The sequence below is a fragment of the Ptychodera flava genome, chromosome 3, assembly GCF_041260155.1.
Source record: "Ptychodera flava strain L36383 chromosome 3, AS_Pfla_20210202, whole genome shotgun sequence".
NCBI lineage: Eukaryota > Metazoa > Hemichordata > Enteropneusta > Ptychoderidae > Ptychodera > Ptychodera flava.
In genome coordinates this window covers 39,269,778-39,285,753 of record NC_091930.1, presented here as the reverse complement: position 1 = coordinate 39,285,753, position 15,976 = coordinate 39,269,778, and the positions used below count along the sequence as shown (strand labels likewise).

At 35.1% G+C, this 15,976-nt stretch overlaps 2 protein-coding genes across 2 annotated transcripts in view; both read right to left on the bottom strand.

Moving 5' to 3' along the window:
* LOC139129296 (uncharacterized) overlaps positions 1 to 15,976 on the bottom strand; it is a 413,410-nt gene that overhangs the window by 285,970 nt on the left and 111,464 nt on the right. The gene's annotated exons all lie outside the window — the stretch shown is intronic.
* The window catches only part of LOC139129985 (uncharacterized), a 102,830-nt gene that overhangs the window by 71,423 nt on the left and 15,431 nt on the right, over positions 1 to 15,976 (bottom strand). The window contains exons 2-3 of the mRNA XM_070695696.1: positions 5,944 to 6,395; positions 5,644 to 5,718 (exon numbers count right to left, since the gene is read on the bottom strand). Of these exons, the coding sequence (XP_070551797.1) occupies positions 5,644 to 5,718; positions 5,944 to 6,244 (376 nt within the window). The 5' untranslated portion in view covers positions 6,245 to 6,395. The remainder of the gene's footprint in view (positions 1 to 5,643; positions 5,719 to 5,943; positions 6,396 to 15,976) is intronic.

Genomic DNA, 15,976 nt, shown 5'->3' with positions numbered 1-15,976 from the left:
CAAGTTCTGTCAATGCATTGAGATGTTTAAGACTAGTGGTGAGGTGTAGAACATTTGTCATACAACATTCTGTCATGACTAACTTGGTCAAGTTTGTCAACAAGATTAAACTCTTACAAAGTCCAGAACATTTCTCTTCTGATAACCCAGACACATCAACCTCTGTAACTTGCATCAAATTATCATAGATAGAACTATTCTTAACATCACTGAGTCGTAAGTTGTCTTGCTCTAAGTTGATTGATACAGTTGGCATTTGATCAATGATATGAGGCATTAGAGAAAAGTTATGGCTTACATTAATTTTTGGCATGTCTTTGCTTTTGACATCGTTCAACAAATTATTGATACCAATATCGCTAAACTTATTTGAGCCAAGATCAATGAACTGAAGGTCATTAAAGCTGGACATGATATTACCAACATTAGCAACATTGTCAATGCTGTTAGAACTGAAATCCAAATACCTTACTTTTGTTGGTATATTTGTTAATATGTCATGTAGTGATAGCTTCACCTTATTATGACTCAGATCAAGGTGTGTTAACTGTGATAGATACTTAACACTCTGGCCAATATCTGTTATTTGGTTATGACTCAGATTTAATTTTTGTATAGAGGATGGTAGGGAGAGATTCAGGTAAGTGTGAAGATCATTATTGCTCAAGTCCAACTGCTTCAATTGTGTTAAATGCACCAAGGGCTCTTCCATTTTTTCCAAATTGTTATGGCTGACATTAAGTGCAGTGAGTGACGTTGAAATAGTTTCCAAAATGCTTTGTATATCAGCTGATGTGAGTTTATTGTAACTCACATCTAACTCTTCAAGGTTTGTCAAATTCTTCAGTTTTTTGAAGCTCTCTTCATGAAGATTATTGTGACTTAAATTTAAATGTGTCACTGTCATGGGTAAGTACCACAAAACAAGATCACATGAGTTAAGATTGTTGTTACTCAGAGTAAGATGCTTTAAATTTTTGAAATGCTTCAAATTATCAAGCAAAAGACCTGACATATTGGTAGCACTAAGATCCAAATCTGTTACTTCTTGAGAAATATGTTGTAGTAAAATTTTCATATCAGCTCTACTAACAATACAATGACTCAGATTTACCTTATTTAGCTCTTTTAAATATTCCAGTCTCTCTTTCAGCAATAAAACAGTCTGTTCGTCTAACTCAATACTGCTCAGATCAATACTTACAATTTTACTGAGTAGTGATAAATTTTGACATAACTTTGACAATTGACTGTTGATTAATTTTGTGCAATGTATGTGTCTCACATTTTCTAAATTTCTTATTAAGATTGCAACATCATCAAGAGATTTAAGAGTGAGACCACCAACATCTTGCAGCTCTGCTGTAGAGGTACACAATGGTAAAATTTCAAGTAAACCATGTGCGATGTTATTATCATCTACCCTTACATTAATTTTGTCTCTTATTGGCAGCAATACTGTACAACCTAAACTACCAATATTGTTTCTGCTTAGGTCCAAAACAGTGACACGTTGCATTGCATTTAATGCCTCTAACAGTAATCGGCAATGTTTCCATGACAATTCATTTTCAGCTAAACAAAATGTGTTGATATTTAGTATGGCAGTCTCTTCAGACAAACAGAGTAAAACCTGCTCACAGAGTTTATTTCCAAACCCTGTTAGGCATAGTTTTTCTAGGCGTGGCATGAATGACAATGCCTTTGTAAACATCTCCATAGTGAAATGCTCAATCTCTTCCAATATATTCACACTACTTGAAATTGTCAATGATGTAACTGCTGGTTGCTGAGTTGTACCACTGCCAGATATGGATGTTGCATGTATACATAGGAGTGGTAGAACTCTCAACAACTTGGCAGTCACAATGAAGTCATGAGAATTGTTTATTCTAACTATACACCTGTCAACAGCTAACGGATCGCCAATAATATTTGTCAAGCATTCTTTGAATTCACTTGAGAGGAATGCGTCATCACTCTCTGAATACAATTTCATTTCTTTGATTAAAAAAGTGCACCTTAAAATTACAGCGAGAGCGTGTATAGTTTTATTGGAGATTGTTTGGCAAGTTGACAGATCTAAAGTATAGTTCCGATCTATGACTTCCTCAATGTCCCTTGCAAAGACAGAAGGCCTCTCTGATTCAAAAAAACAGTTACCAAGCAACCCAAGATTGTTAATATCAACAGAAGTTTGCATTTCACTGAATTTAACAACTTCTCCCACGAAATACGATGCTTTCTCACCCAAAATCCCAGTGACATATGGGAAACAATACGATAGGTTGGCTTGCAAAATCTTTGTTTTCTCATCCCTGAGTAACATTGGAACATTATTGGGTGACAAAGCAACAATGTTACTCAAATACGTTGCAATGATGTAACTGTATACATATTTGCTTTGAAAAGTGTAACAATCATCAGACTTAGTCAATAAACCAAAAATGTGTGATTCCAAATTTGGAATACTTTTATCAATCCACGACAGATATAATTTACCCACATTTTCTGAAGTGATGTGATCGTACATACACTTTCCAATATCATTCAACCTTGGTCTTAAAATTTCTCTGAGATTTTCAATTTCCACATTATTTTCTTTACAATAAATCTCTGCATGGTCTGTCACGGCATACTCAGTTGCCTTAGTTAATGTTGTGGGTAAAGTATATGAATTCTGAAACCAAAAGGATACAAGACTAGGGAAGAAAAACTCTTCTTGTCTCAGGGCATCAACTACTGGATCAAACTTAGACTGCTGAAGTAAATTCTTTGCTTGCTGTTTATCCTCCACACGATCCATGACAAAAGCTTCCCATTTACCACATACTGTATCTCGACGCCATGTTGCTCTGCATGCAGAGGAAACTGCTGCCATTTCTGTTTGGTGAGTGTGAAAATATTGCAAAAAATATTGAAAGCATTATTTGATGTGCTTCTATGTTAAGTTCGAGGAAATTTAGATTCAGCTATTGCGTTATTTTGTATAAGTTATACTATTCCAAAAAGCCTATTGCTCTTCCTAAAAATGTAAATACTGTTTACAAACCGTTAATTTCTCCTTTTGTCTGTTACTTGTAATTGTAAAATTGTTTTAACATGTGTCGGTAGAGTGTAGGGTTTGCTTGATTTCTTGGGATACAGTCATGTGATTTATGGCAAAGAGCTCTCAAATTATTCCTTCTATGTTTACAGTAAATATGTCTGTTAAAGACATAATTAACATTGTCGTATTCTAATCACTTTAACTGCAACTTACCGTGCATCTTGTGTTTCACTACTTCATACTCTCTTTCATGGATCTTAAACTTGATTCTTATGGTAATGCCAGCCTTCTCAGCTTTATCCCTTATGTCAGCTGGTATTAATATACTAGTTAGGGCTTTCTCCACTGTACCATCTCTATATTTCTTCCAGAAATAATCTAAATGCTCTTCTGTAAGAAAACTCAAAATAAAGACTAGGGACCCGTGATCAACATCATTCAAGTTAGCCCCGAATCCTTTTAATTTCTCAATGCATTCGCCAAGTTTGGCATTGTCATTTTCTGGTACCGAGTCAATGTACTTCGTAGCTAATTTTACCAGTTTTTTCTTGAGTTTAAGGGTCACCCTCATGTGTTCAAGGTTGAGTTCTTCCCTTTGTCTTTCATTTTCATCTATTACCACATAGACCCTGCCTGTCATCCCTGTAGTACAAAAACATTGAACACAAACATGTTGAAAATACTGAACAAATCCCCTTTTTTACGTATAGGGACATGTCTATCGTGTCAAAATGAGGAACACTGCATTTTGGGGCAGTATAGTACTTGTTATGTTTTGATATCAATGCTCCTAGTCTAAACTTGCAATCTCCACATTTTATTATCCAAATGATTAAGTCAGATGTACAATCTAATGCTTGTTTGAAATCAATGTCTCAAGAGCCCTAAACAGTGGCACCTCTCTGACTGTGGCTACGTCCTAAGCTGTGACTACTATTTCTTCATGTAGGTTTGGACACAAAAGTTTTGTTTTGGTATGACACAAACAACAACACTTGTTAGGAAGGGTAATGCCACTCTTTGGTACTTGCCCATGGCTGGTGCTCATGACAGTATTGTTGATGACACCCTTGTCTTTGGCTCGGTCATCATTAATACTATGTCATTAGCATCATCCCTAAGGAGGGAAAAACATCATGATCTTGCCCTTGCTACCATGTGTTATCGTTTAAATCTTATTCCAAAAATTATTGACAGACTAGTGTTATTTATGAAAATCATTTCTATTTCTTCCTTTACTTACTTGGTACTTTATCCGTTGATGACTGTGTATATATTTTCCTTAGATACTGACTTCTATTACTTAGCCGTCTTTCTTTGGGTGATTTAACACCAGCTGGTTCTGCAATAAAATAGTAAAGTCAGTCACTCTTGTTAGCTTTTGTTTCAAGTTTTAAAGTTGCTCAGATAATATCGACTAGATAGTTTAATTTACATTGTTAGAAATCACTCATATTGTGCTTAACTGCAAAGCTAACTTTGCATTTCACGAATACTACTCTTCATCAAAAGTAATTTATTAATAATTATAAGATGATTGAATCTCATTTTTGGTGAATCAGTTTTGCTAATGTAGTATAATGTTATCCCAATCTTGTACTATTCATGGTTTATGTTGTGAAACTTCCTGGTGTCTTACTGATGATAAAAACTTACGCTGAAATTCAGTCATGAAATGATTGATCACACAACGCTGTACATCAACACTCTGTATGGTAGTTCCAAGAATCATCAACTATTGTTGGCGAAGATATGCAGAAAATTTTTTTGAGTTTTAGCTTTCATAACCACTAAACAAACATACACCTTCATAGTCATCACATTACAACTTGAAAGGCCCTACCCTAAATGTGGATGTACACCAATTAACATAACTTTTTCCAGTACATATAATTTCTATGTACTTTTAGAGATTAATTACCTGTTGATTTTCTTTTCTTCAAACTTATACCTCGTGCTGCTGCTAAGCTCTTTTGAACTTTTCGTCTTTCGAAAAAGCTGCTTTGTTTTCCAGCCTTGTCAGCCGGAATCTCTGAAATTTGATAAAAAATATATTTACCATTGACTTTGTTTTAAAACCATTTCCATGTAACACATTGAAAACATGGCACAATTTTACATTTGTAATACTCACGACAAGATTCAGCCTTTCTTTTCTTCCCAGATCTAGACTCTTCATCCCTCTGCTCTTTCCTACGATCTTTTAACCGGCGTTGTTTGGATGATTTTCTTCTATTTTGATGGTAATCTAGGAATAATAATAACGAAGAAAAAGAATATTGTGTCTAAAGTATTTCTCTCAATAAAAGCACATAACCAATCACTAGTATCAAATCAACAGTAATCATGGCTATCTATCACCTTGTTATTAAAATGAACTTAGTACAATGTATTTTTTTAAAATTAATATAAAATACCTCCATAAAATTATGTATCTCAGTTAACGAGAATTTAATATATTTATAGCTCAATTATTAATGGTATCGTTGTATAGGTGTATTGTAGAGTTTACAAGATACGTTTCATGTTTCAATGTTTAAATACTGATCATGTACTTTTCCATCAAAAGATCTAATATGGACATGTATCATTACCTTCATGTGATGTTTGTTTCGAATCTTTACTTCTGCTGGATACGGATGTAGATATGTGATCTGGAGGATCTACAGCTGTAAAGGCCAAGAAAGGATAAAAGTTTGCATCGTGAAAAGGTGAATTCCATTACGTACAATGTTTGGGCATTGGAATGGTAAGCTGTAACTTTTACTATGATAATGTGAGGAACTTAATTTTTCAGCAAAATATGACATCAGCTTTTGGAAAATGATACTTCTACTACTGCTACCACTACTACTACCACTACCAACACCACCACCACTACCACCATTACTTACTAGTTGTACCGCTATGTTCACTCTGGAATTTGCATACTCTTTCTTTCAGTGTTTTTCTTCCCATCTGTTCAAACAACTGTATTAGGAAATCTACATTACTGTCATCTATGTAACCACGTTCGTTTAAGTGATGGAAGACATCAGATGCACTTTCAAGCTTCTCCATCTCTTTCTTAGACACCTGATTTCCTCTAAGTAGACTCATCATTTCCTTAACATCATTCTCATCCAGCTCGTCTTCCAGTTCTCTAAACAAAATGTTTAGTGGGCTGATGGTACTTGCCCGTGGAGCCTCTGCCATGATGAGCAATTACCTAGATCCACTGATTCTATATACAGTGTCACTAAAGTATACGCTTATCTTGGCAGGGATCCTCAATACCGGTGTTATCTCATTGACAATAATGACGGTACAATGCCTCTTAGTAGGAGCAAGTTCAACAGATTACTAGCTTAAGGATGCTGTAACTGAATAAAATAAAGAAGTAAATATATACATACTGTATTCATATTTTGGAAATTATTTGTGCAGAATTACAGTCCAACAGTTTTAAACAAATCTATGCCTTTGACGGTTGTCTGACTTTGGCAAATGTATACACAAAACAGTCATCAGCTAATCACATAAATTGAACAAGCGACCTAGCGGCCGATATAGCTCCGCTGTGTTTATGTAGATAATAACTATTTTTGACACATGTTGATGAAGAAGGTGGAAATCTTTGATAGCTCAATGCAGTGGCCAGAAAAAAGTGGCTAAAATAGCTGCAAAAATACACAATAGAAGATTTCATTGTACTTTGAATATATCACATTGGATCATCCCTAAGAACATGTCAACCAAAGCTATCTGATGAGTAGTTTTTTAGAATAAAATTTTCTTACCAAAAATGGCAACAATTGCCCCCAAAAATAAAAATTGCAGATTTCATCATAATTTCAAAAGATCAAATTTAGTTCATCTATAGAAACATGTATACCAAATTTCAAAACTGTTGAACAGTACTTTTTGAGAAACACATTTTTAAACCAAAAATGGAAAAAATTGACCAAAAATTCAAAATTGAAGATTTCATCATAATTTCAATAACTATTATTTAGTTCATCTATAGAAACCTCTATACCAAATTTCAAAGCTATCAGATGAGTAGTTTTGGAAATACACATTTTTTGACCAAAATTGGCAAAAATTGCCCCAAAAATACAAAATTACAGATTTCATCAGAAATTCAATATATATCACTTAGCTCATCTGTAGAAACCTGTATACCAAATTTCAAAGCTATCAGACCAGTACTTTTTGAGAAACACATTTTTTGACCAAAAATGGCGAAAAATTGCCCCAAAATTACAAAATTGCAGATTTCATCATAATTTCAATAAATATCATTAAGGTGATCTGTAGGAACCTGTATACGAATTGCAAAGCTATCAGATGAGTAGTTTTTGAAATACACATTTTTGACCAAAAGTGGAAAAAATTGCCCCAAAAATACAAAATTGCAGATTTCATCATAATTTCAATAAATATCATTTAGTTTATCTGTAGGAACCTGTATACCAAATTTCAAAGCTATCAGATGAGTAGTTTTGGAAATACACATTTTTTGACCCAAAATTGACCCCAAAATACAAAATTACAGATTTCATCACAAATTCAATATATATTACTTAGTTCATCTATTGAAACCTGTTAGCCAAATTTCAGAACTATCAGACCAGTACTTTTTGAGAAATACATTTTTTGACCAAAAATCGCAAAATTGCCTTAAAAATGCAAATTTGCATATTTCTGCACAATTTGAACAAATCTGAAATATATCATCCCTAGGGACATATGTACCAAATATCAAAGCTATCTGACTGGTAGTTTGTGAAGGAGAAGATTTTTAAAGATTTTTTTACCAAAAATGACAAAAATTGCCTTAAAAATACAAATATGCAAATTTCACCATAATTTGAACAAATCTGTCTGAAGTCACCCTAAGTAAACTGCATATCAATTTCAAAGCAATCAGACAAGCGGTTTCAGAGAAGAAGATTTTTTTACCAAAAACACCAAAAAATGCCCAAAAAATACAAATATGCAAATTTCACTACGATTTGAAGAAATTTAAGTGAGGTCACCCCAAGTGAGCAGCATATAAAATTTCAAAGCAATTGGACTTGCTGTTTCAGAGGAGTAGGCAATTGTTGACGGACGTCGACGACGGACGACAACGACAACGGACGACGACGGAAAATCAACCTATTTGATAAGCTCTGTGTCGCTGACAGCGGAGCTAACAAAGGGAATTGTTTGAGAATATAAACCTTCAACAAGGTAATCTTATTTGGTTAATGCACATTTTTCTTGACAGTTTCTGACATGCATCACTTCACTGAACTATTATTAAGAGATAACAGTTTGACAATAGTTATGTACCACTATGACAATTGTATCCTGAGAAAAATCATTTCATATTTACTTGCGCATATCCACACTTAGTTTTTGGATATAACGTCCCTTCATTAAAATCTTACACATTTTTTTTGCCTCAGAATCATTTATTTATTTACAACCTTTCCTCTCATAGCGTGAACACAGGGATGGCAGCTTGATTGGAATTAAATGTCAGTAAACGTTTGGTAATTTGTTTCTCTAGTACAAAATTTGCATGGTGACTACCGATTTTTTCTCTTTATTTTGAAAGAGAATGGTTGAAATGTTCCTTGAGGAAAGTTTGAGCAAAAGTTTAAGTCTTTCACTTTCGAGGCGCAGGCTATTAAAAGGCGTTTGACAGACGCAACGTTTTTGCTAAAATCGTTCTAGAAGGACAAAGGCTATACTTCTAATCAGCTAATGGTGTATTCTTGATGCTGCGCCTCTGCATTATTGAACAGTCAGTTGCCTCTACAGATGGCAATTTTAGTTAACCAAAGGTTAGCTTATTAACATACCTGGTAGTGTACTGTGTAAATTCATTTAACTGCAAACTGGTTGTCGAGGCGTTGGGCTATGGACTTTAAACTGGGCGTATGCGTAGTGCGTACGTGCATAATTCTTTATCAATCAATCTTTATTTACTCGACACATACTAACAGAGAGTATGGTATGGTACATCAAGATGTGTTACAAATGTAAGTGAACAATACAGAGAAAGAAAAACAACCATTCATCTCTGTAATACGAAAACATGCAATAATTACATTCATTGGAGCTGCTTCAGCTCAGTATAAACATGTCTCTTTAAGAAACAGTAAAAGTCTGAACAACAAATGAACAAAAGTTACCAGGACATTTTTTCAGCCGGGAGCTGCTGGAGGGTTCAGCATACATTTGTATTCTTTAGAAATACAGCTAGATCAAGAACATTTTGTTCCATTAACTTTTTAACAACTTCTTCTTTTTCTAAGAGACTATAACATTTACAAAAATCTGTACCACTACTTTGTCCCAATAAAATTCTTTCTGAAGTATGATTTTTACATGAAAATAATAAATGAAACTCATCATCAATTTCATTATAATCACATCTCTGACAGATTCTTTCATTCAAAGGTAATCTAGGTTTACTTTTTCTTCCCATTTCAATACCCAAGTTATGGTCACTCAATCTGAATTTGGACAAATGTTTACGGAGTGTAAAGTCAGACAAGCATTCTAAGTAATTTTCGAAGACAAACTGAGTTTTGAAAATTCTATATGTACGTAATTTGTTACCATTTCCATTTTTTCTTACATCATCAAACAGATTTCTCCTCCATGAACCCAAATATTCACTTGTAAGATTTTCTTTTATTTTCTTCTTCAGTTGACAATATGATTTCTCTCCCAATGAACTGAAAACATGCATATGATTACAATCCCCCAAATTGCGATTAATAAATTTCACCCAAGGAGATTGAATTTTCTGTTTTCTGTGAGTGCCTTTTTAAGAATGTGATTTGAAGGCAAACTGTTCAGTCTACACCAATATCTTATAACAGACATATAAAGTGAGATCTTCAATGGTAGTCTACCCAACTCAGCTCTTATGCCTTCCAAAGGAGTACGTTTACTGACTCCTAGAATAAATCTGTAAAACGACATACAAAGACTTTCAAGACAATTATCAGTACTATTGATTTCTGTTGCCCAAATTTCAGAAGCATATGAAAGAATTGGAACAATCAATGTGTCAAAAAGTTTAAGCAAAGTCTAGGATTTAACATTCTTTCACATAAAATTGACTTTTTTATGCTGAATAAAGCTTTCATTGCTTTGTTTTTAAGATTATTCTGGTTTTGTTTGAATTTTCCATTAGGTGTAATAAGAACACCAACATATGTAAAATGTTTCACTGTTTCAATCAAATTGTTTTCAAAGTAAAATTGCACATTGTTTATGAAATGATTACTCTTGTTAAATACCATTGTTTTTGTCTTATCTACATTAACTGTGAGACCCCATAATTTACTATAAGAAAGTAACTTATTCAGACAATTCTGTAAACCTTCTGCAGATTTTGACATAAGTATTAAGTCATCAGCATACAAAATACAACTCATTTTCAGGTCTCCAATTTCTATTGGGAAATCAGACATATCACCAAAAATACCTGGGAGATCATTCAGAAAAACATTGAATAAAGTTGGTGAAAGGTTACAACCTTGTTTAACACCACAAGTAGAAAGAAACCCATCAGAAATACCTCTTGGTAGTTTCATTTTGTACTGAGTGTTATCATACATAGATTTTACAACATCATAGAAACCACCGGTTATTCCCAACCTCTGCATTTTAAGAAATAATCCTTTTCTCCAAACAGAATCAAAAGCTTTCCTAAAGTCTACAAAAGCTACATAAAGCTTGTTTGAGCTTGAGTTTTTCAAACTTTTAGTAGAAAACATTTTATCAATTACAGTCTTTAACAAAAATACACAGTCTGAAGTACGTCTATTCTTTCTAAAACCAAATTGATAAGGTGAGAAAAGATCATTGACCTCTAGATACTTAATGAGACGCTTGTTCAATACCAATGTGAAAAGTTTTGATAAACAACTTGAAAGTGCGATTGCTCTGTAATTGTTTGGATCACATTTGTCCCCTGATTTGTGAAGTGGAACTAACAATGTTGATTTCCAGAATGCAGGAAAATTACCACTATCCAGTATATGATTAAACAATTTTAAAATGCTACTTATACACACATTATTGCTAGCTTTAATCATCTCATTTCTTATGCAGTCTTCACCTGGTGCTTTCTTATTTTTCAATTGTTTAATGGCAGATAATAACTCATTATGTGTTATTGGAGTATTAAGGTAAGTATTTAGTCTCTTTATTTTTTCCAACTCTCCCAATTTTTCAGAAACAATTTTTTCTTCAGTTGTTGAGGACTTATTATTATACAATGACTCAAAATATGAAATCCAATCATTACTCTGTATAGATTCATCCAATGGGACACCCGATTTCTTCCTAAGGTTCTTCAAGATATTCCAATATTCACCTGAACTGTTTCCATCTGCCAATTCTAGTTTGTTTATCAATGATTTGGTAAACTCCTGTTTATTAAATTTAAGTTGCTTTCTGTATTTTTTCCTCAGGGTGAAATAATTACATCTCAAAACTGGATCATTAGGGGTTTTATCAAAGGCTTTAGCAGCATATTTTAGTTCCCTGCGTAAATTATAACAGTTTTTGTCAAACCACTGATTTCTTGTCTTCTTTTTCCTAGACTTATTGTATTTAAGTTTCAGACATCGCCTGGCGCCTGTTGAAAATATCCTTGTCAACTCTATAGCTGCTGTATTTGTATCTGTACTATCTAAATCATATTTCATAAACTTATCAAAGGCATGAGTGAAATGTTCATTACTAAATGTATCATTGAAAATGTCAGCACTGTCATTTTCCCAAACATAACTTGGTAAAGGCTTATTCGGTACGGAGTCACAGACTACTGTGTAGTTACAACGTAATGAAGTACTTATAGCACAATGATCAGACATGGCACTGATATCATGAATTCTGAAATACTGCAAATTCTTATAGTTTGTTTTAGTAGTTATACAATAATCAACAGTACTTGAACCTACTGGATGATGATAGGTAAATTTCCCTGACAAATCCCCAACAGTTCGCCCATTAGCAATTATCAAATTGTTATTTAAACAAAGGTCAATCAGTTGCCTACCAAACTTATTACCATTTGGCATTGAACAATCTCTGCTATTTCTTTCTCTAAAATCATCAGATGTATAGAAATTTGGTACAGGAGTATAAACTATATCGTCGTCTTTAATAAAGTCCTTGAGAAATCCAACTCTACTATTTAAATCACCCATGAGAATGATATCACCCATCACTGAGTATATTGAAATTTCACTTTCTAATACATCAAAATAATCATTTTTAACATGTACGCAAGAGTTCTCTGGTGGAATATAAACACAGCAAATGTACATATCATTTTTCAAAGAAAAGAACTCTTTGTCAAGTTTACACCATAAAAAATCGGATATCTTTGATTTCAACTTTGTAATGCCTTTTTTCAAAGAAGACTTAAACATAATTGCTGACCCTCCAGCAGCTCTACCTCGCTTTTTAGAAATACAATTTCTTTCGGATCGGAAAACACTAAAATCATCAACATGAAAAAATTCTTTGTTACAATTCAACCATGTTTCTTGTAAACATATCAAATCAAACTGTTTGATAAAACTTGAAAATTCATCAGCATGAACAGCTTTACTGTTAAGTCCATGTACATTCCAAGAGCAGATATTAATGTTACTTCTATTAGAAAAAATTGTTTTCCTATGAATTTTATGAGAATTTAGTAAAGCTTTGTCTGTAAATTTACACATGATATTATTCAATACACCGGCACAAACAGTGATTTTTAGCAAATGAAGTTCAATTGAGTTACACCTGTATCAAGTGTTACTCCATAAAACCAGCTAAAAAGGGGGGGGGGAGGCAATGTTGTTTTTTTTTATATGCATAAATTTGAAAATAGTAGTAGTAGAAGTAGTAGTAGAAATAGTAGTAGTAATAATAATAATAAATAATAATAATAATTATCATTATCATTATAATAATAATATTAATAATAATAATAATAAATAACAAAAACTGGTTATAACTTAACTCATACGAATCATACTGATTACACTGCTACAATGTATTCAACAGATGACCAAGCAATACATTGTACATGTGAAAGTTACTGAGGCCAATATCTACCATTTTGATTCCAGATAGGTCTATAATCAGTATACATTTGAGTTACTCCTTTTGGTGGAGTAACCTGATATGAACCATGAGGAACATACTCATTATACCCAACATATCTTCTGTTACCAGTATGTATGTATGAACGACTGGGTAATGTAACTATATGTGTAACTTGAACTGGAGTCGCCGAATCGCAACCACGGTAATACTACATTCAAACAGAATAAACACTCAGTGTGTTACTGAGAGTTTACTGATGACACTGTACCATTCGAAACGAACTACCAAGAGTATGGGAACTGTTGAAGACCCCGACGCGGAAACGTCTTGCGAGATGCGAAGCGACTTTCCTTACGACAGACCACCATTTATCGACGCAAGTACTTCTGGGTACATCCTCGATCTAAATTATTTCCTTTGCTAGCTGTTATTTGCAATTAATACTAAAAACAATCACTTAAATTTTAGCAGTAATTTTAGCATATAATCTAGTTCCAGTTATTTCTTCCGAGGGGGTTATTCCTTCAATAACAAAAGAGAAAGCCTGTCGTTTTCGCGGTAAAAGTCCGGTACGAGACTGTCATTTGTCCCCGCATGAACCCGTTGACCTCGGTTATCCTAGAACCAAGTTATGTGAGTCACACCTCAGGTGAAGGGACTGTGTGTAAGCACGGTCCCTCCACAAAACGGTCAAGAAACGCCACCAGTTTCTTTTGTTATAGTCTGGGTTTCGATTGGGCTTTCTGTTGATTTTACTGATGGGGATAATCCTGGATTATCACGCGTGCGGCGGGAGGTGTTAACAGTTACGTACATAAAATTATCGGATAAAGCAGAAACTTAATTCTCCCAGAATGCATTCTGATTATTGTCTGCGCATGCGTCTAAAGGCCAAAGTTGTTTACATCTGCCTGCCGTGGAGTCACGCAGCGTGAACTATGTACAAGTTCGGAGACGATTTCGTCAATTTTGACGACTCCCATGTTGATTGGGACTTCATTTAGGAAGATAAAAATCCTGTGTCGACACGTACTGCTGCGAAAACCCAAGCCTTGCGTGGTCTTCCAATGTCCACAGTGTAGCAACCGATACAATCAGTTTGTATATAAATACCCATCGATGGGCTGACCACGGTCTCTCGTGGGTCCGCTCTAGCCCTGCGTACAGGTCTGTGTGTTCCCGGCGTTATACGGCCTCCACCACAGCCCTGCAACGGTTCATGGAGATGACTGGCGACAATGCGGTCCAGATCTGGACCGCAACGAAAAGACTCTTTTTGGCCGAAATTCTGCTCTATTGGGGCAAAATCCTTTCCCTGACTACCATTACCTCCTAACCGACCCCAGAAAAGATGCGATTAACTTCTCCTAAAGTCCAAAACCGCTCGTTTTCTGAAACATATACGTACTCGACAAGTTGTTGACCCATGGAGATCGCCATTTTGAATCTCGCCAGTTATCTCTATGGACCCTTGCAGGGCTGTGGTGGAGGCCGGCCGTTATAACGCCGGAACACACAGACCTGTACGCAGGGCTATCTCGTGGGTAACATACAAAACCCATACACGACATGATTTGTATCTCACTTGATCCTCAATCAGGAAAATCCATGGCATGTATGGCAGAGAGTTTGGCACCCAGGCTTGGGGAGGTCATGCACCAAAATGTCGCGACACTTATAGGATTTCTAGATTCTCTACATTTGGCGGTCTGAGAATCGAAAGGTCGACAAAATCAAAACATTGGGTTCGGCATTAACTTGTGTCTTTAAGAAAGAACAGATTCCGTCATGAACCTGATTGCCTACTTTTGAGAAGACTGAACGATCGGTAGGACGCACTTGACACCTCTGAACGATCGATAAAGGAGAAAAAAAGGGGCAAAAACGTTGCACTATTACCATAACGCCAACTCTCAATGGGTCGACGCACGGTCGACGGGAGCATCTTGCAAAAACAAGGTCATCGTAAGAGTTCCTTGATTTCGTGCATTGAATTTTGTTGAAAACGATTAAAAATTTCAAATCGAACTCTCAAAGTTTGGAACTGAGGAATTATCATGTTAAATCGATATCAAAAGGGAGTTAAGGAAGACATTTTAGGATTTTCCCATGTAATGCAGATACGACTCGTCGATCCCAAGCGACGCCATTTTGTTTTCAGTTGAAAATATAAACGCGGCAAAAAAGACTAGTTTTCTTGTCGAATTAGGTTTCAAAATAACAACACAACACGATTCCCTATTTTTTCGAAGTCTTTGCCTTGTTAGGAGGTGCATGACTTACTTTTTTGATGAAAGGTGAAAAAACAAACGGGGGAGTAAAATTCACAGTGTTTCCGTCGGTCAAGATCACCTCATGGCTGAACTCTGAGCCATAAAATATCATCCAAGATTTCTCGATAGTGACCTAGATCTTTAAGAAACTGTTTTACTCATCTTATCACCAGTCTTCAAATACATGCGAAACAGTGCAGAAAGATGAAAATAAAGTAGCTTGATTGACTGAAAATCGTAGGATACTGGAGCGGGACCGTGTCACAAGACGCCACTGAAACAAGACGCTAACTTGCCTATGACGTCATTCGCTTCCTGCGTCCACCGCAACGCGGACTGTTGCAACTGTGTAGGTGATTAGCACCTTTGAACAAAAGCGTTTCTTGACCGTTTGTGGAGGGACCGTGGTGTAAGCATAGTATTTACATACTCTGTTTGAACAACCATAGTCCCTAGAAACAGAACAACTTGTTTGTACCGTGCATATGCAAGCGACCATGACACTCAAACAATAGAGGCCTGTTACAACTGCTCGCAAACAAGGGTTTACATCGTA